The sequence below is a fragment of the Pongo pygmaeus genome, chromosome 14, assembly GCF_028885625.2.
Source record: "Pongo pygmaeus isolate AG05252 chromosome 14, NHGRI_mPonPyg2-v2.0_pri, whole genome shotgun sequence".
Taxonomy (NCBI): Eukaryota; Metazoa; Chordata; class Mammalia; order Primates; family Hominidae; genus Pongo; species Pongo pygmaeus.
The window spans coordinates 111,319,596-111,341,679 of NC_072387.2; the positions used below are offsets into that span (position 1 = coordinate 111,319,596).

At 36.8% G+C, this 22,084-nt stretch overlaps 1 protein-coding gene across 1 annotated transcript in view; it reads right to left on the reverse strand.

Annotated features, from left to right (window-relative positions):
• NALCN (sodium leak channel, non-selective) overlaps positions 1-22,084 on the reverse strand; it is a 364,348-nt gene that overhangs the window by 332,627 nt on the left and 9,637 nt on the right. The window contains exons 2-3 of the mRNA XM_054446842.2: positions 13,497-13,643; positions 9,688-9,870 (exon numbers count right to left, since the gene is read on the reverse strand). Coding sequence (XP_054302817.1) covers positions 9,688-9,870; positions 13,497-13,643 — 330 coding nt within the window. The remainder of the gene's footprint in view (positions 1-9,687; positions 9,871-13,496; positions 13,644-22,084) is intronic.

A 22,084-nucleotide genomic window follows, 5' to 3' on the forward strand; every position in this document is an offset into this window, starting at 1 on the left:
CCCAGCTGTGCATCCAGCATGTAACCTCCAGAGTGAACTATTCAAACACAAATCAGATTGTACCACTCTCAGATGAAAATCCTCCATGCATCTTACTGACCACAGAACAAAGTCAGAACTCCTTGCAGAGCCTGCTGGGCCCTCCATGATGTAGCCAGGTCTGGCTTCACAAACTCCTCTCCAGCTGCCTCCTGTGCACAGCGCATCTGCCACTTCTGACTACTTTGAGCTCGGCATGTACCTTGCTGTTCCACACCTTTGTGTCTCATATTCCTTTTCTTTCTCCGTGAGATCCCTTACTTCTATCTTACTTCCATCACCCCTGCCACAGACCACACTTACTCATCCTTCAAGGCATCGTTTCACGTTCCTCTTTCTTCAAGACTTCTCTGATATCCCCAAGCAGACAGTTTTGGTCCTTTTCTTTTTTTATGCCTGCCTCCCCCATAGCTTTTACAGACCACCATTAAAGCCCTTTCATAAAAAAAAAGAAGTTCCCTCTCTATGGAGATTCTCACTGTACTAATATTTGCTATTTATATCTGCAAAAAATGTTTGCCCCAGAATCACTATGAACCTAGAAGAACCACCATAATGAATTTGCACGTGTGCCAATGGAGACATTAAAGTTGCCAATAGAGTCTGCCAAAGGTATAGTGTGCAATGCAGGTGTACCTCTGTTGTTCACCTTTTGAGCCAAATCTTGTACCAGCACTGTTTACCTACTTAACTATTTAATGCTAGTGCATTGATACCTTCCTCTTTCCTACCTTTCCCCTGAAGGTTAGCCTTTCAAAAGATCCAAAAATTGAGTTTACCAATCCAGGCCCATTTTATCATATTTAATCAATTCTAAAACACACCCTACCCTGCTCCAATACAGTTGCACAATTCTGGATTCAGGATGCATCTTCTAATTGATGCATCAATTACAATCTTACATCTTACAGTCAAAGTATAATTAGAAGCCTTTATTATTTCTTAGAGACCTGTGAATCTGTGAAGTGATGTCATTTTTTTTTTTACTATTGATGATATCAACAATTCAATAAAATATGGTGGATAGTACTTTAATGTATTTTTAAAATTTACTTAATAACAGAAAGTTCCTGTTATTGTTGGGGACATATAAAACATCCACTATGGTTTGATTAGTGCAAATAATTGGGTAAGGGGTGTTTTAAATGCTTTTTATTTTGCAGAAATATGCAGGTTGACTTGTGTAGGTATTAGATTGTAATGTAGTGATATTTGGAGAAGTCGTTCAGAGCTCCCCTAATACATTATTAGTTTTTCCATATAAATTAATGAAATAGAAGTGCCTATTTTCTGAAAATATGCTATCCAGCAAGTTTTCAGAAATATATTGGATGTTGAAAATGAAGAGTGCCCTTTATGTGCTAAGTCTGATCCACAGAGTGAATCAGGCTTTCTCTGAGGACAGGGGCTCTGCTTAGTTTTGTCTGTTTCCCTTCTCCAAGTGTAGAGATGAACTCATTGTAAGTGTCCAATAAATGGTTGCTGGATGATTAAAGGAAAACTTGGAAACTGTACTTGGGTTTAAGAATATAACTCCTTCTTATATTACATTTATATCTTAAATATCTTAAACATTTTCCTATCTTACATATTTTATATTTATATTTATACATATTTTAATATATTTGGCAAATTACTAGGTCAATAAAATTAGTAGGCAATGCTAGGAAGCCACAGCTTTGACACGTTTGTTTTGAAAAAATAAAATTTCTGGGTTTGGTTTGTTGTGCATAATTTAATAAACTAGGTATCATTGGATAACACTACTTTAACGATTAGGTATGACTCTTAGGTATACCATAACATTGCCAAAATTGGCTAGGTATAATTTTAAAGAATTGTGCATGACAGCTGGGCAAAAATACATTGGTTTGCTTCTATAAATATTTTCTTACGGACTAACATAGTTTTATGCATGGAAAAGACTCTTTAAAAAATAACAGGTTAGCATTTCCCAAGTTACTGGCATACATGCACACACTTTTCCACCCAGAACACATGGCTAACAGGTACTGCCCACTCAGTAACTAAATTTGACTATTCCTTAGAAATATTTTAGTTGGAAATCAGTGAATATTAAACATTTCATATTTGCACAACTCTGTTCCAAACAATGTGAAAACTTACTATGAAAAGTGTAACCTGAAGATTAAAATAAAACATGTATATTCATAACGTTCCTATTTATGTATGAAAAAATACAAGCTTAAATGTTAGTGAGAAAATGCAGCACATATTCGCAAATTACTCTGGGTGAAGAGACTAAAGAATTGAGAGATAACTGCAGTGCTATTGGCAAATGTATTAAGGTAGAAAAAGTATGAAAAATGATGAGGTTTTCAGCAGACGGGTGCTTAACAAAAGTTTTAAAAATTATGGTAGAGTTGAAGAAAGCACAGTAACTCAAACTTGAGTAATATAAGAGAGAGGTCCCCTGAAAGGTATCATAGAGCTTCAATGTGACAGTGTGTTTTTATTATGATGTAACTTTACCTACAATATTTACAAATTTCTCATGTAAGTGTAAAAGCAAAACAAATTTACAAATACAAAAATGCAAAGCTAATAAAATGTAAATTAGGAACACACATTTAATGTGAAAAGGACATTTTGCTAAAATAAAGCCTTATCAAAAGTTTAAGTTTTGAATATAAGAACATAATATCAAGCCCAATATACTCTTTGACCTGTATCTGTTATGACATGCATGTTTGAAGAAATCTGTAGTACAAAAATAATAAAACTGTGGCTTAGATTTAACATCATGAAAATGACAGCACTTACTGATATAATTATTACCCTCTAACAATAATAGAGGCCATGATGGTAAAAATTCAGTGAGTTGATACATTTAAAGCTTGGTTCAGGATAAACAGATTTCATATTTAACTATATTTAACTAAAACGTTAGCTAGCATTTAAACATAGAATACCAGTTTTACTGAGCTACGAAGTTGAGCTACTTCAAGATAATGTTAAGAGTGCAATATTACTAAAATTACATTACAGTTGTATTTGATCCAATTATTTCTGAATGAAAACCAGAAAACCTTATTTGATTTTCATTTTAAATTTCACTTCTTACAGATTGAAAATAAAAAAATATTTTTGGTTGTAGTAAATAGCTCATCACCCAAATGTTGATGGAAATGTGAAAATACTGGAAATGGCCAATTTACAGCATTTTGAAAACAATTTGGTCCTAAGTCATTTCTTTCTCTTTTAACTATTGCTTCAACTTCTAACATTTACATTATTAAAACTTGTGTTCTCTCACTGCTCTGTTCACTTGGAAAGAGTATATAATTTATAGATTAAGTATGCCTCTGTTCTTTTTATCATTAGACTGTGACAATTATCAGAGTGCCTACTATCATTTTAGTGATGTGAAATCCAAGTCTTTATTTAATGACTTAAAAAAACAAAAGTTTTCTTCTAGGAAAATGTCATTCATTTGTTTCATTCAAATGGAACCCTTAAGAAGTCAACACATGGCAATTTCAATCATAAAATGCTTCACCCAGAATATTCAGATCTTTCAATGCATGGGCAAAGGTTGCCATGGCCCCGATAACCACTACACACAAGTGACAGGGCCATTCATGGCCCTCTAGTGAAACACAGAATGTGAGCTAGGGCTGGGCAACGTCCAGGGGAGTACTGTGAATAACAGAGACGTTAGCGTTCTCCCAAGACCAACTTTCTCCCAAGATGGCCTCCTGAGACAAATTCCAGTTATCTGAACCTATGCTTATCTAAACCTAGTGCTTATAAAAACTAGCCTAGCCACATTGTGGAAGATACAGACAATTTTGGAATCATCCTGAAGTCTGTTCATTGAAGCTATGGAGGATGCCCACCTCTTCCATAAACCAGTAGATTTCCATAACCCCAAAATCACTAATAAATACATGTGGAATGCTGAGCAGATATCTCAGAAGGTGAACCTTAAAATAAATGGCCAAATTTGTAGAAATGTAAACTGGCAGGCTGCAAGTTGCAGGTTAATGTAAAACAAAGGAACAAAACAAAAGCAAATGACTACCAACGTCCCCAAGGAACTGCAGAAAGATCAGAGGCAATGGAATATTAGAAACTCCAAAGGACACCCAACAAAAACCCTTTCCTGACCACAGCCCCATGTTTAGAATGGAAATTGAGTAGGGCAAGGACACTGGGGCCAGTGGGTAAGGAATATTCGATAATTGGGCCAGCAGTCCAGAGGCAGCAGAGCTCAGAACCTGACAGTCAGTACACAGAAAAGCTCTGTGTTTACCCATCAGGATAACAACAGTGGAGGGACCCCTCGTGCTGACAATATGAGGAGGCTACTCTACCCAATGTGTGGGAAAAACTCCCATTTCATGTGAAGAACAAGAAGAACAACCAAACAAATGGATCATGATGAAGCCCTTGTGAAAACATTACAGAATAAGATGAATGAAATAATACATAGGCTGGGCGTGGTGGCTCACGCCTGGAATCCCAGCACCTTGGGAAGCCAAGGCAGGTGGATCACCTGAGGTCAGGAGTCTGAGACCGGCCTGGCCAACGTGGTGAAACCCCATCTCTACTAAAAATACAAAAATTAGCCGGGTGTGGTGGTGCGTGCCTGTAATCTCAGCTACTCAGGAGGCTGAGGCAGGAGAATTGCTTGAACCCAGAAGGTGGAGGTTGCAGTGAGCCGAGATTGCACCACTGTACTCCGGCCTGGGTGACAGAGCGAGGTTCTGTCTCAAAAAATAATAAAAATAAAAATAAAATAATACATACATGTATAAACAGAAAATAAACACTCAAAGCAGATGAAGACTATAATCGAATATGACAACATGACCAAAAGAAATTTAAACAAACAGAAGCTCCAAAAGTATCACAAAACTAGAAATAAGAAAACATAGAAATAATGTCTAAATGATAGGAGACTGAAAAGAAAGAAAACAAAAACTGTTCAGGAAATGATGAAAAAGAAATGAAAAAAGTATTTGAGAAAGAGGAGTGAAATACAGGGGACAGAGGAGTGAGGGGATAGCATGGGGAGTGAAGCAAGGGAAAGAGAATGTAGAAAACATAAAAACAGAAGGAAACACATGGAAAGAAAACAAAGGAAAGGAAAGACCAAAACATGGATCCTGGTGTAATTAGAATAGAAAAGGAATCCTGAAAACAATGAAATAAAATAAGTATCACATGATGAACCTAGGAAAGTATATCCATAACTATCAACAAAAAGATAACATACATTCTCATAGAGCTACTGACTTTAACAATAAAGGGAAAGTCTCTTTCCATATTCAGGAGAAAAGATCAAGCCACTTAGAGGGAAAACAAACATTCTCAGCAGTAACATTTTATGCTGCCGGTTAACATTATCCTTGTGGTTAACATTTTAACCACAAGGCAAGGAAGCAGCAGATTTAAGAGTCTGAAGAAATGAAAATGTGAGACAAACACCTTCGAAAAGTTAGAAACAGACCAACAAAGTAAACCAAATAAAGCAAAGAAAGAAACTAATAAATATAAAACAAAAATTAAGTTAATTAAGCTGATTCTTAAAAAAAATCAACAAAATGAGCAAACAAATTGGCTAACCTAAAACAAAATAGAACAAAACAAACAAAAAATACTACTAGCCAACCTAACGACAACAAAATGATAAACCAAAATAACAAAAAAAATACAAAATTAGGAGAAAATCAAATAGAGGAAAGAAAAGCTATTTACACAAATCTATGTTACCAAATAATTAAACAAAATAAATACGGGATAATTTCCTAAGAAAATATACTTCACCAAATAGACCCCAATAGACCAAGCAAGTCCGAAACAGACAGTTTTGACTGAACACGGTGACTCACTCCTGTAATCCCAGCACTTTGGGAGGCCGAGGTGGGAGGATCGCTTGAGTCCAGGAGTTGGGGACCAGCCTGGGCAACATAGCAAGACCCTGTCTCTAAAAAAAGTTTTAAAAATCAGCCACACATAGTGGCACACACCTGTAGTCCCAGCTACATGGGAGAATGAGGTGGGAGATCTCCTGATCCCAAGAGTTGGAGGTTGCAGTGAGCTATGATCACACCACTGCACTCCAGCTTGGGCAACAGAGCAAGATCTTGTCTCTACCAAAAAACGAAGACATAGGCCTGCCACAGTGGCTCACGCCTGTAATCCCAGCACTTTGGGAAGCCAAGACAGGTAGATCACAACGTCAGGAGATTGAGACCATCCTGGCCAACACAGTGAAACCGCATCTCTACTAAAAACACAAAAAGTTAGCCAGGCATGGTGGCACACGCTTGTAGTCCCAGCTACTCGGGAGGCTGAGGCAGGAGAATCACTTGAACCTGGGAGGCAGAGGTTGCAATGAGCCGAAATTGCACCACTGCACTTCAGCCTGGGCCACAAGAGCAAGACTCCATCTCGAAAAAACAAAAGCAAAAACAAACAAAACGAAGCAACACAAAACAAAACAAAACAAAAAAAATAAAATAAAACTAAAAATAAAACAGACAATTTCCATAGAAGAAATAGGCAATACTGCAAAGGAACCCCCACAAAAAAGCAACAGGACCAGATGATTTCACAGGGAATCGATACCAAACTTTTAAAGTGAAAACAATTCTGAGAGTGCTCAGACTATTTTATAGTGTGCATACATGCCCGTCACCCATACACATGAAAAATCTAATATCAAAACCTGACAAAGATTAGACCAAATTTAAAATAAGGAAAATAATAACATATATAACAAAACAGTACATTAAAATAGAATAAAAATGTATGTTGACCCAGTAGAGATTTTTCTTTATAGGAATGGAAGGATAATTCAATATTTAAAAATCTCTTCTATTACAAGCACTAAGGAAAAATAATAATTTGACAAATTAAAAATAATCATTTGACAAATTAAAAAGCTAGTCATGATACAACTCTCAAAATGTGAAATTAATGTTTATTCACTTAATCTGATAATGTATACATACTTCAAACCCCAATTTTTCAAACTAGTTAATGAAGAAACACTAGAGATGTTCTAGATAAACCAAAAACAAAAAAAAAAACAAAAATGTTCACTACCTCTACTGGTATTTAAAATTTTACTGGCAGTGTTAGTCAATTCATTTATTTTACTTTGAGTAAGTAAAAGCAACTGGGGCATAAAAATTAGAAAGAAAAAGACAAATATTTCTTTATTTGAATATGATATGATGATATGGAAGCATCAAAGGAATTAGTGGAAAAACTATTATGACGAATACAAGAATCTACAACATTTAGTAAAGTAGCGGAATATAATATTAATGTATAGAAACCAACAGCCTTCATTTAAAAGAACAAGTTAGAATATGTAATAGAAGATAAGACCTCATACAAATAACAAAATGATTAAATAAAATACCAAAGCATAAATATAACCAAGAATGTGCAAAATCTATATGAGGAAACCTACAAAACACTCCTGTATGACATAAAATGCAGACAACAGAAAGTTTGTCCATGATTTGGATAAGAATTGTGTATGGTACAAATAACCACGAACAAAGCCAATGACAATGGCAAACTGGGAAAAACAACTGCAACTTATATCACAAAGGGCTGATACTTCTAACACACACAGAGTGGCCAAAATTGAATGAAAAAATAGTAACTTAAAAATGGCTCTTGATACATAAAATCCCGTTTAACCTCACTCTCAAAAGGGAAATGCAAATTAAAACTACAGTGGATTACCGGTTCCCACCCTTCAGACTGGCAAATATCCAGAAGTCTGACACATTTTGCGGTGACCATGTGGGAAAGAAGCACCTGTGCGCATTGCTGGTCAAAATACAAAGCAGCTCAGAGAACATGGAGTACACAGAAACTATTAAAGAGCACCATCTGGAAGCAATCAGCCAAATCTCAAATGTAGAATCTTCCGCAAGACAAAAGACGCATGTCTTCCAATGGACCATGACATAGGAAAATTTTTTGCAGGATATGAAAAGCTGAAACTTAATGGACTTACAGAGACTTAAAGGAGACTTAAGAAACATAAGTGGGAGGCTGAGGCGGGCAGATCACCTAAGGTTGGGAGTTCGAGACCAACATGGAGAAGCCCCATCTCTACTGAAAATACAAAATTAGCCTGGCGTGGTGGCTTATGCCTGTAATCCCAGCTACTTGGGAGACTGAGGCAGGAGAATCGCTTGAATGCAGGAGGCAGAGGTTGCAGTGAGCTGAGATCGCGCCATTGCACTCCAGCCTGGGCAACAAGAGTGAAACTCCATCCCAAAAACAAAAACAAAAACAATCAAATATACTATGCAAACCTTGTCTGAGTCTTGATTTGAAGAAACCACCTATAAAAAAAATTTGTGACAATTCAGGAAATATGAATATGGGTTGAGTATTAGCCTACATTAAGGAATTATTGCTAAGTCTTGTTACAAATATTTTATCATATATAAAATATTGTTATATTTGATAATGGTATGGTGGTTATAAAAAAAGAAAGTTTTATCAGTCACCAATACAAAAGGAGTTATTTCTGAAATGACTTGGTTTCTCAGATTTGCTTTAAAATGAAACAGAATTGGCTAAATATTGATAACTGTTGATGTTTAGTTACAGGGATTCACATTATAACTGTAATATACTTTGGGGTAAATTTTTAAAGTCCACAATAAAAAGTTAAACATGAACCTGCTAATGCATTGTCTATGATCTCTGTCTTTCAAGGACGGCACACAATGAATTATGTATGAAAGGGAAGCAATGAAATTGACCAATAATTATGTGTTATACATTGTCTGAGTAGATTCTCAAAATCCTTGTACAAAATAAAACACTTTCCCACCAAAATTAGCTAACTTGAGATGCTGATACAACCAGTAAGTGAAAGAACTAGGATCTGAGTCGTCTGTCATTTGTCAAACCCTAAAATCTGCACTGCTATTACTGTTTCCCCAAATAGTACAATTTAAATACTCTAGGGACAGCATCATCTACATATGTTTAACCTGTGTAAAGATTAGTGCTATGGAAGGAAAAGATATCCAGTGACAGAAATTTTCTTCCTTTTCTTTTCCTTTCTTTTTCCTTTTAAAACATTTTATATTTATTTTGTTTCCAATTGGTACTAATTTCACATGACACATTATTTTCCTTTTGGTCCCAGACATTTTTTCCATCTCACGTCCTTTTTTTTCTTTTTTCATCGTTTAGTATCTTCAAAACACATCAAGTAAATGACATCATGCTGCAATAATATCATGCTCTAACTCTATCATGTGACTCTGATTCTGCACTCCATAAGTCAACAAATAATAAGGTGCTTCTCTGGGCCAGCCCCTGTGCCGGGTTGTGGGCTCAGCCGTAGGTGGCATGAATAGCCCTACTCCAGACTTCACACAGTCATTCGAACCATCTTGTTCCTTCTCAGATATTCCAAGAGTTTTTGCCTTATAAAATTTATTTAACTTTTAAAATAGTCTCATGTAACAATTTCTCCCAATCTCTGGAGTTATGCCTTTTTAAAAAGGACTTCAATATGTATAAGATAAAATGATGTTTTGTTTTACTGAAATGAACATGAAAATATGATTAAACGGATTAAGATTTTCAATGCATTTAGGTTCTTAGTTTAAATGACACGGAAGTGCTCACCTTGACAATGCCCCGGATGTGCATTTTTGCTATCATCTCTGCCGTGTAGAGAAACATCAATAATGTATCCAAAGTGAAGGTCACATACTGAAGTGGAGGATAGTGCTCGAAGGTCATTGGCGTATTCATACAAACAGAAATGACGCTGATGATGGCACAGATGCGCAGCAAAGAGTGAACCCACTGCAATGATGGTCCAGAGTTACTACATGGCACCATAACTGATATCTCAAACTTGTATTATGAACCACACTAAGTGGAAAACATGATACTGAGGTTAAAATAGTTTACTAATATGGAGGTGAAGAAGAAGAAATCTAACATCTAAGTGCATATAATGTGCTATAAACATTTTCACATGTTTCTATATCATTTGATTCTCAAGGCACCTATTTTCCACATAAACACACTAAGACAGAAAGGTGGAGGCATTTCTGTGGTCATGCATTACAAAGACCCAAAGCCTAGACGGAACCTGATCAGGCTCTCCCAAACATCTGATAACCTCCTAGGCATCAGACTACAATATAGGAAGATTCTGGTTCAATTAAAATATGTGTTTGTAATTTAGTCACATAGGAACTTGATGTACCATGACTTTTTTTCATTTTTGTACTATAAGTACCTAGAATTAGGGGCATACTATATTTACCATAACTTCCCTAACATCTAGCACAAGGGCCTATCATAGTAGTTAAGAAATGCTTTTTAAATGAATTGATATATAACACATCCCATATTTAGAATTTCCTTTCTATTTGTATCTTATATATAAAGTCTTTGTATAAAAATACAAAGAAACTTTTTAAAAATCTGGTCTCATCCTACATTTTAAAAAATGCATAGATTTTTCTCTTTATTTTGGAGAACATATTTTACACAAATTTAGCCCAGACGTCTTTCAAAATTCCACAAAACAACTTTCTGTGCAACACTAGAGGCATGTCTGCTGTCTGAAGATTTTCTTTAACCCCAAAATGAGAAGAAAGAATTAAAGATAAGTGTGTGTTAACATGAATATATATACAGGACATACAATCACTCATACTCAATATTTTATTATGAAAACTAGTATCTAGGATTAAAAAAATACTTCACTGCATCTCCAAGTTAAACCCACCACAATTAATATTACCAGTTAATCAATTAGTATACAATTCTTAAACATAATCCAAATATGTTTTTATTGACTATCTGGGACATATATGAAATTATGATAATTCTTTAATACTCTGAAAAAATTTTTAGTTTTGTGGTAGATGGATTCTGCAGCTATATATACTAGCAAACACTTAAGATGAAAAATAGAAAAGACTGTCAGAACTTTCAGGAGACTCAGACACTTGCAGCTGAGGAGTTATAATATTTATCTGACAGTTATAATATTTACATGAAGATATTATGCTGCTAATTCCATACCACATAAGCCACTGATGATTCAGTTTACTTTAAAGGTTGATGTATTTTTCCTGCAATTTGGAAGCACTTCAATAAACATTGGTGTGTGAATTTAGCCCCATCTGGACTTTCAACATAAAGAATCTAATTATACAAAAGAGCTTCCAAATATAAGTTATTCAACAACAAACACGTTTTTAGTTTAAAGACAGAATTTTAATGAAGAATTATTAATTTTAGTAAGTGCCTCCAAGGCCACATCTTTTACACTACCTTCTTCATAAGTTCATAGAAAGCTCTGTAATAAGATGGGCACTAAGAAAAAGTTAGGGGTGCTTCATTCTCTAGTCCATTCAATTCTCTAAGTATGAATGAAGGCCTACTATGTGTCAGAATGCTGGGAATGGAGAACAAAATATGGAAGCAACACACTTCTGACTCCTGCTTTGCAGTCCAAGAAGTAAAACACCTATGAATATATTTTATATATATATATATATACACACACATATACATATATGAAATGTGTGTATATACACATAGAATGTTATATGTATGTATATATTATGTTATGTGTAAATACATATACATGTAAACACATGTAGTCTGGAAGGCAGATTAGAGAAAGAAAGACTGACTGGGAAGGACAACAAAGAGTCCATGCAGATCCTGCATGTATCATGGTTAGGGGAAAGACAAGCACTGCAAGAGGCAAAAACATGTCACATTATATAACACTATATAAAACATGTTCTAGATAAGACATAATATACATATATTATGTATATTGTCTAATGTATATAACATATACATATTACATATACATGTTATATGCATGTATGTATACATATATGTACACATTATACATACATATAATATATGTATATGCATATGCAACATGTATCTATGTTATATACACGTGACATTTATATGTGTAGGTAATATGCATATGTGTTAACACATATAACATATATGTGTATATGTAATGTGTACATATGTGATATACTTATAACCTGTTATATGTTTATATGTATGTGTATATAACATGTATATATACCTGAGACAATAGATCCACAAATATATATATAGTATGTAAATATACACATGATCTACAATGTATATAATGTAAATATACACATAATATATGATATATATTTAAAAATACAGTTATTTATAGATAACATTATATTTATATACAAATATAAAACAGGCTAAGTGGAAAGAGAAGAGAGGTACATTCTGTCTGTGGCGGAAATAAGCCTTTCAGAGGAGGACGCCAGAGGTGACATCTCAGCCAGTCCTAATGGATGAGGAGGATTTGACTCATCAGAGGAGCTGGGAAAGGGTCACTGGGGCCAGGGAGCAGTACGAGCAAGGGAAAGCAATGTGAAGAATCCAGAGAGCCTAGAGGAGTAGGAGGCTGCTGATGGGGCTCGAGTGGACGGTGTGCTGACACAGGAAAGGAGCAGTTGCTGGACAGGTTAGGTCCTGAATGAAAAGAAGCAGGAATGTCACACTAACATATTTTAATTTGCAATGAAGGTGATAGGGATGCTTCCATGATTATAAAGCAGAAGCGTGATGTGAATAAAAATAGAAATACAGAAAGAAATGTGAGCAGGCAGGGGAAGTAATCTGGAGGGCAGATTAGAGGAAGATCGACTGGGAAGGACAGCAAAGAGTCCAAGCAGATCCTATGTGTATCATGGTTGGGGGAAAGACAAGCACTGCAAGAGGCAACAGGTCATTTCCTTTTGTTACTTCAGCGTCAACCATGAGATGAGTAAGAGTTGATCCTGCTTGGTTTTGCAGAGCTGAGATTCCAGCACTCATGGACATGCATGCCTGTCAGGCTTAGTTCTGGTTACTATGCTTTCTGGCATACAGTCGTGCCTGGCCTAGCAGTTCTTCTCAAATCCCCATCAACTTAATTAGGCAGTGAAGGTGACAAAGTTCTTCAGAGATATCATCCATTATCTCATTGACCTTTTACTCAAAATTTGCAAATCAGAAAGAGACCTTTAATTCCAAACACGTGCATATTGTCTCACGGATTCAGGAATGTTGATAACAAGTAAAGGAGGTTCATTAAGAACAGGTTGCTCATCTTGGACCCCAGCTTTGGATCAGCCTGAGAAGTGGTATCATCGCTACACCACATGACTGAGGACAGGGTGCACAGCGTGGGGAGGGGAGGGGATCAGACCACCCAGTGCATCTTCCTATGTGAGTAACTCATAGCAGCATCTCACTATTTCATTGAATTGTTCTGTACTTCCAGACTCTGAACCTCATCCATATTCTACTGCAGCTCAGACATTTCGAAGCCAAAGGTACATGATATTTGAATTTGTCAATCACATTTCTCTCACATCCACATGTGCTTCTCCATACTCGAAGAAGAAACTTACTGGTTTGTTAATCCAGAGGATGTCAGCGTTATCCGACAGAGACTCATCAGGACCAAAGTCAGTGACTGGCTGGGCTTCCACCCTGGAACTCTGCTTCCTTTTGAGCATGCTGAGGTTAGCTTTGGTGAGCAAGCACAAAACCACAGTCTGGGAAAAGGAAAAGTTGTATTTGTCATCTAAACCATCTTGCCCTCATCAAAAAATTGAGTTCCCCACATATATCTACTTATTTGTAAGGCATACATGTGTTCTACTCCATAGTGTATAATAAACATATGAAAATAGAAACTTTAAAAGGATGACATAAATTAATACCAATAGAAGCTTGATTTTTTTTTTCTCCCAATGCAATGGATTATTTTATGTACTTCAAAAGCAGTTTAGAGGCTAGTGATTTAGAATAGCTAGAGTAAAATGGTTTGCTTCTTAGGGCAGACATATTCTTGGGAAAATCTTTTTAGATGTATGCTCTTATACCTAAAGCTGTCTCCACATAGAGGTGCTTTGTGCTAGAACACTGCTGACTAACACAGATGAAATGCACAGATCTTCCCCATGGTTCTCCCAGTGTTAATTTAATATGACATTCACAGACGTCTCTTACTTCCAACAGTAGTCCCAAGTTGATCTCCCAACTTGGGAGGCGAGGGAGGCCAGAAAGAATGGGGGAAGAACCTCCTCTAAATGGCGATTTTTTTTTTATGAATGCAGTGATTATCTAAATTCTTCCAGCTACTCTGAAGTAAATTTTTCATGAAATTACATTGAGGTGGGAGATGAGATGCCTGCTAACTGCTTAAATTTCCACAATTCTGAAACATCTACATCCTGTGACAGACGTTACCTCCCTATGGCCATTGCTACTGTCTTCCACAACTCAGCAGTCACTTGAAGGGGGGCTATTATATGTCAGCCCTCAGGACACAAATAGCAAATAAGTGCAATACAATGTGAGAAGAATTGTTATAAAGGCAGGTGGTACCTGATGATCCCTGAGTCGACTGTGAGACTTCCCATTTGATTAACACCTGGATTGAGTCTTAAAGGAAGGCGAAGAACTAACGGCTATGGACATATACTATGTTTGGGACACTTAGTAATGATATTTTATTTGATCTTTACAACAGCCCTAACAACAACAACAAAAAAAACAAAAACAACTCATTTTCTTACACATGCATGAGAAAAGCTAGCCTCAAGGCAGGTAATAACTTGAGCAAGGCCATCCAAGCAAACTTGAAATTTAAAATAAGCTCTGTTTGACTACAACATGTAAGGGGTTTAGAGTTGACCATGCTGAAGCTCAGGACTATTAGGAGAATTTCTCAAGGCAGGTAAGAGAGAAAAAGAGCGCTTCAGGCAGTGCACAGCTGTGCCGAGTCAGGAAAACGTAGCACTGCAGTTTTAACATCAGGCGGGTTCACCGGCTCTCCTATCTGGTGCTCCATGGGTCTAGAGAAAGAAACCTAACCAAGGACAATGGGTGCCACTTAGTCCTCACTGGAGTACAAGAACAAGAACATGTTTGTAGTGTGCGTGTGTGTGTGTCTGTGTGTGCGCGCGTGCGCGCAGATGCAGTTTTTACTGGAAAAGAGAATAAAACATAGAAACTCAGAACAAAGCAGCTCCAAATCTGATTGCCTGTATTGAGCACCTACCCCCATCACTACGTGCTCCTTTATCTACCTGGGCAGGTATCTCTGCCTAACTCTCCTGATATGGTTTGCTGTGTCCCCCTACCACACAAATTTCATCTTGAATTATAATCCCCACAATCCCCATGTGTGGAGAGAGGGGTTGAATTATGGCAGCGGTTTCCCCCATGCTGTTCTCATGATAGTGAGTGAGTTCTCACAAGATCTGATGGTTTTATAAGTGTTTCACAGTTCCTACTTCACACACTCTTTCTCTCTCCTGCCGCCTTGTGAAGAAGGTGTCTTCGACCATGATTGTAAGTTTCCTGAGACCTCCCCAGCCATGCAGAATGGAGTCAATTAAACCTCTTGCCTTTATAAATTAGCCAGTGTCAGGTATTTCTTTATAGAAGTGTGAAAACGGACTGATTCACCTCCTATTCCCAGAAGAAAACAAGCTAACTGGCTTGAAGACGTGCTAGGTATTTCCAGGCTGTTACTGCCCTGAATATTGAGTTTGAATATGGGCTTTGCAGTAGGCTGCACTAATTAATTTATGTTATATAATTGGAGTTTGGGACTCTTTGATATCCCATGTTAATATATGCAGAGTATTTAAAGTGGTTTTTTTTTCTCTGATTTACTGGTAGTGGGGAAGGAAATCTGGTGGCCTCAATTTGACATGCCTCTTCAATGACAGTCTCCTATCCATCCAGATACTGAGTGTAGATAGAACCTTTTAGAAATCCTTCAAGATGACACAGTACAAAGGATCAAGTAAAAGAGTGGTTTCACTTCTAAGATTATATAAGGAATTTTACAGATCTGTCCACAATTCCTCTTTCACTGAGCAGTGGAGACAATGGGCATATGAATCCCATGCACCTTTATTATCAATATGCCACCTAAAGCAAAAATGATTTTTGATTATGGATTTGTTTATCTGGAAAAATACATGTCCAGAATTTATTGTTTTTTAAAAATTCCCACTTTGGTTATATCTGACCAACCAAAACAGTGCAATTATAACTGAATGACATTAGCTGTCACTCACATTTACCTTCACTTTACCTGCTCCCAGGTGCCACCAAATCTCACAGTGCCCAAGAAATGATCTAAGCTCCAAAGATACCTGGCTAATGCACACATACATTAAAAACTCAACAACTGGCTCCTGGATCTCTAGATTTAATTTAACACTACTAAATATTATACAAAGCATTCAAGTAGTGAAATAAATTTAAGTTACAAACACATGAGGAATTCAAAATTAATTTGAGGTGGCTGATTGGAATAATTTTCTTTTGCAAACAGAAATATTGTTTTATGCCTTCATTCATATTGAATCAATAAAACTGCATACAGCAGACCTATTATTCCTCTGATAAAAACCAGTAGGGATATTTAAGTATCCTAGGTAAGCTTATTATTTTGATAGGAAATTGCTCCTGTGTATCTGAGCCTTATCATTATTATGTTTTTATACACCAATATCTCTTTTTTCTGTTTACTGAAGTGTCCTTCATAAGACAGTACACAAAGTTTGAAAAACATGGCTTTCAAAAGGTTTCCGACATTTATTAAAAGTAGTTGGTATTTAAATAGTTCAATATCGGGAGAGAGGCTGCACAGTCACAATGTGTCCATTAATAAATCTTTTACTTAGAAACAGCTTATAGCAACTCAGGAAACTCATTCACCCCATGTTCATTGCTGTTTTAAATGGTTAAGATCCAGTTTTTGTATTCTGTGATAGGAATTTCATTTCTATTGGTATATACTTTCCCTACTTCATTCCAGCCCCCTCTTCACGGTATTAAAATTAAAATGTTCCATTTTCTTCAACTGCAACACCCTTGCAACACTATGGGTCATTTCTTTTCCTTGCAGCTCTCTTGGGTTCGGTATTAAAGTCTTTTGAATCTTCTCCTGTCTTCCAAATTATGGTTCACAGCATGCCCTTCTTGCCTGCCCTCTCTACTTAACCCCTTAAGTGATTACCTGTTGTTACAGTTTCCATTACCATCTGTGTCCAGCTACTAATTTAGAGCGGTATCGGTGCTGCTTCCCCCGCAGATGTAGGAAGACGTTGCCAACACCATCATGAATGAAGATTCAGCCTGAGAGAGTGACATGAGCCAGGCATCCTGCTTTTCTCCTTCCTCTCATGTCCCAGACCCTACTGCTCTGAACTCTTCAGGTTCCCCATGTGCAGCGGGAAGGCCCAGCAGGTTCTCTTTGCACCCACTCTCAGCAGTGGGTTGTTTTCTTGCTCATTCATTCCATATATGTACAATGGCCTTTTTCACCTATCCCCATTTCTAGACTCCTTTCTGGGTAGGCATGGGCCCTCAGGTCTGGGATGCCTTTCAAAATGTTCCCTCTTTTATATTAAAAAATCAGCTTCCAAACACACTGTAGGTCTCTTTTGTAGCCCAGAAAACCTCAGTGTATCTTCTTATTTCTCATTCACTCACTCATTTGTTCATTCATTCATTCACACAGCAAATATTATGCATCCACTGTGGTATCAGGCACTGCGGTATGTGCTGGGTATATAGCACTGAATATGAAGGCATTCTTGAAGCTTACAAACTGCGTACTCTATTTAACCTAATGTTTGCAGGACCCTGAGTCCCACTGATTTGTACAGGCACTTCCTTTCACACTCATACCACATGCTGCACTCAGGTTGGCTAAACATACCATTATTCACCATCCTGCAACCTTTATTCAACTAATCCAAACCCTTTATCCAAGCCATGTCCTCTTTGTTATCCAATGCCAATCCCACATCAGTCTTTCCTAATTCCATAACTTAACTCATGAAGACTTTTTGTCTATGTGTGTGATTTATTTGTTATAACTGAAAAACTTAATATTTGGGAATAAAGATGTGAGAAGATAAACATACAACTTGTATAAAATCGAAGCATCTATTTCATTCTAAAAAGCCCCAAAGAAGACAGAAGTCATTGACTCATTTTTAATCGTTAGGTGTTATTAAGGTTGTCAATACGTCAATACCAACAACTACTCTTCTGATAACTTTTGTGCATAAACTGTGGGGTCTTTAGGAGTGCAGGTGAAATTGTTTATCAACCGCCCTGTTGCAGACACAGACACACATACACACTTAATGGTAGGTTTTTATCTCTTTGCTTAGTATCCCTGGCACAGTCTGAGAAGGAAATTAAGAAAAGAAAATGTTCAATAACATCTCCGGAACTCTTCACCTGAAACTCTGACTTTCATGTCTTTGGGAAACTAACCAACATTGCTAGCAGAAGTTTCTCATTCATTCATGTTTGCATAATTGTTTTGTTTTTTGACTACCCCGACCATTATGTTAAGTGATGTGGATTTAACATTGAAGAAAACATACTAGGTCTTTTCCCTCCATGTTCCTGACATGGAAGACAACATGCTGTATTTAAAGGCAGAGTAGCTGATTAATTAAAAGCTACTCTTTTAATTAGAGAGTAGCCTCTAGTGTGGTGCACTTTCTCTTCAACCTCCATCTAGTGGTTCTCTTATTCCTTCAGTACCTTACTGCTAGCTCCATACTACCTCCCTAGGCAAGGAATATTGAATAGTGGATTCCCAACATGTTTCTGTGCTATCGGGCATAATGAGATTCATGCAAAAATCCAGGAAAGCTGACTGGTCTTTCTTTGCCTAGATCTCAAATACTTAAACCTTAAATTAAGTTAGAAGAAAGTAATTCAATTTTTTTTAATTTTCATTAACACAAGTAATATAGGTTTGTTGTAGAAAAATTAGAAAAACTATATAAACAAAATAAGAAACAAAAATGGAAGCCATCAGGGATTCCACTTCTAGAGACTCAATCATTTTTGCAAAGAATTTGTTGAGCACATACATTGTGTCTGCCACCGAACAAGGGGCTGCAGATGAAGTAGTAATTAGTTATGGTCTCTCGTGGAATTTTCTTTAGGGTGCTTACTCTCCAAGAGGATATGAATTGTATCTCTTTTAGGACTTTTTTTGCCATATATATTTTTCCATGCATACATTTATTTTTAAATGGCTGCTTACACATGGTTTTGTAACCAGATTTTTAAAATCTAGCCATATTCTGTGAACAACATTCTCTGTCAATAAATACACATGTGCAGAAAATCCTAACTGTAAGTAAACACTACCTTCAAACATCTGTGCCCCTTCCTTGTCTTTCTTGTCCCATAGCTCATTTACATATGTATACGTGCAAGGCCTTACAAGGTGAGCTGTTATATCAGCTCAGCTTTCCAGATTAGGTTCCCAGTGTTAAATTTGTATCTGAGAAAGGCATTACCCCATATTTTGAAGACACATGTATTTGATGTTACCAATTTGTTAATGTAGGCATTACAATATCAATTCTTATTTCAAATGTTTTTGTTTCTTCCTCTTTTTAGTTCCAATAGCCACAGAACTCAAAACAACAAACCACTAAAATCTACATTTGAACAAGAGCTTCCTGTCCTTTCCCTATATGCACATTTACATCTTCAGTTTTACCTCAATACACCACAATGAAAACTTGACAAAAGGCGATGCTTAACAGCAAGATGGCCTTGTTTCTGTAAAGTTTGACTGTCGATTTTGTTTGCCAAGTTCCTTCTCAGACAGAAGACATGTTCATTCAGAGCAAATGAATGTAGCATCATACATTTTATGCTATGGTTTCAATTAGGAAAAAATACCCCATATTTGTGTCTTATTATCTGTCATCCAACATCCATCCACCTGCCTCATGTGTCACCATCCCTGCCCACTCTGCCGTCTTCCAATTCCCAGGGCACATTTGAACCTCAGAGTTACTGATACCTGCACCTCCCTCTGCCCAGCTGAGTGTCCTCTCTGTGCATCTTGAGTGTCTGAACTTCCCCTCTTTCTCTGAGCCCAGATCATCTGTGTCCTGCGTGCTCACGCTCTTCCTCTCCCTCCATGAGGTCACCTCTCACGGCCTCCACAGTCTCTCACACGCACCAGGCACTTTCCAGATCAGAATCCAGCAACTCTGCTGTCTCCCATTTAGGGGCTGCTCAATGACTGCCTTGAGATTTCAATCATCACAACAATTTAAGGGAAAGTGTTAAAAACAGAAGTTGCTGAAAAATGAATGTTATCTCCTACTCAGAATGCTTTCTCCAAAAGAAAATAGCCTTCAGTAGCTCACACGCACATGCACACACACATACACCCCATGAAAAAGTGCTTTGGGATACATGAGAATTTCCATGTTAAAATAGTGAGCTCACTGGTTGATTTCAACCCAAATTACGTTTACTGTCATGCAAAAACAGAGTCCTTCTAACAAAAATGTTGGTTGAGGGGTTATTATGTGCCAGGCTGTTTAATAATATCATACATTTTCAGGCCATGCGTGGTGGCTCCCACTTGTAATCCTAGCATTTAGGGAAGCTGAGGCAGTGGATCGCTTGAGTCCAGGAGTTGGAGACCAGCCTGGGTAAAATGGAGAAAACCCATCTCTACAAAAAAAAAAAAATACAAAAAATTAGCTGTGAGTACTGGCATGCACCTGTAGTCCCAGCTACTCAGGAGTCTGAGGTGGGAGGATCACTTGAGCCTGGGAAGTAGAGGCTGCAGTGAGCCAAGATCATACTACTGCCCCTCAGCCTGGGTGACAGAGTGAGACTCTGTCTCAAAAAGAAAAAAAGAAAAAAGAATATGCATTATGTCATTCAATTTTCGCAAGAGCCAGTTTACAGATGAGGAAACTGAGGCACAGAGACAAGATGGGACAATGTGCCTGACAGAACTATTGAATCAAAAATTAAGTATATTACAGAATGGACAGGAAATGAGAAAATGACTTTTTCGATATATTTAAATCATATAGCCTGGTGATTACAAACTCTTGGCATGAATTATTTTTTGTGCAAATAGTACAGACATTTCTTATCTCCTGAAATTGCATCCATTTTTATTATCTGACTCACTTTATGATTTTTCTCACCGCACACTTATAAAAATGTCAATTTTTTTCTGGCAGAAATCATCAAACCTCTCATTAAATCTATCTAAATGACCCTTTCAGGTTTCTGAAGGTATTATCCATTTATTATTCCTTTTTCCTTGAGGATGAATCCTAGAAATATTCTATTATACCTCATTATTTTTTTCTCTAAATTTGGTAAATAATGAGTAAAACATATTTACTAACTCCCATTTGATAATCTCACCCCATGTAGTGAAGAGACAGATTTCTCCATTTCCTAAAATGACAGATTTCTTCACTTCCTAGAGTTAGTTTTTGTCTCCTAATTTCTTGACTGACTAGGCTAAGAATGTGAAAACTAAAAAATAGATTCCACCTATGATACATGGCTAAAAAAAGTATTTTTTTACAGAGATTGTGCAAGAGCAATTAAAAGGTATGTATTGAGAAAGTCTTTCTGTCATACCCAAAATCCAAAGCCCAGAACACAGATGTTATGATTTGTTTTGTAGTATTCTCTGTTCTTCTAGCAAGGAAAATACAGACAAAATAGAAATTCTCTATCAAAAGTTTATCAAGAGGTGACTGTTTATTTGATAAAAACAACATCTACTCTGTAAGTTTCCAATCATAATGTGTTGGAATATCCTGAATGGTGGTAAACTCCTTTATGGATACTCTCAGAGGGAATGACTACACATTTTAGAGTTTGCAGAAAAGATTTCTCCTCTGTCTGGGACTTTGCAATAGATATCCAAAGTGACTTCCAATGATAAAAGTGATTAATACTCTTGACACTGCTCAGATTTTTATGCATTTGATCATTTCTCAGGGTAGAATGAAAGTCCATAAACTACTGTGCATAATTATAGAATAGAAGCAAGCTTAGATATTATGTATTCATTTTTTTAACTTGAAAGATGAGAACAAATATTATTGAAAGCTTACTCCATGCCAGGCACTATTCTAAGCATTTAACACCTCTC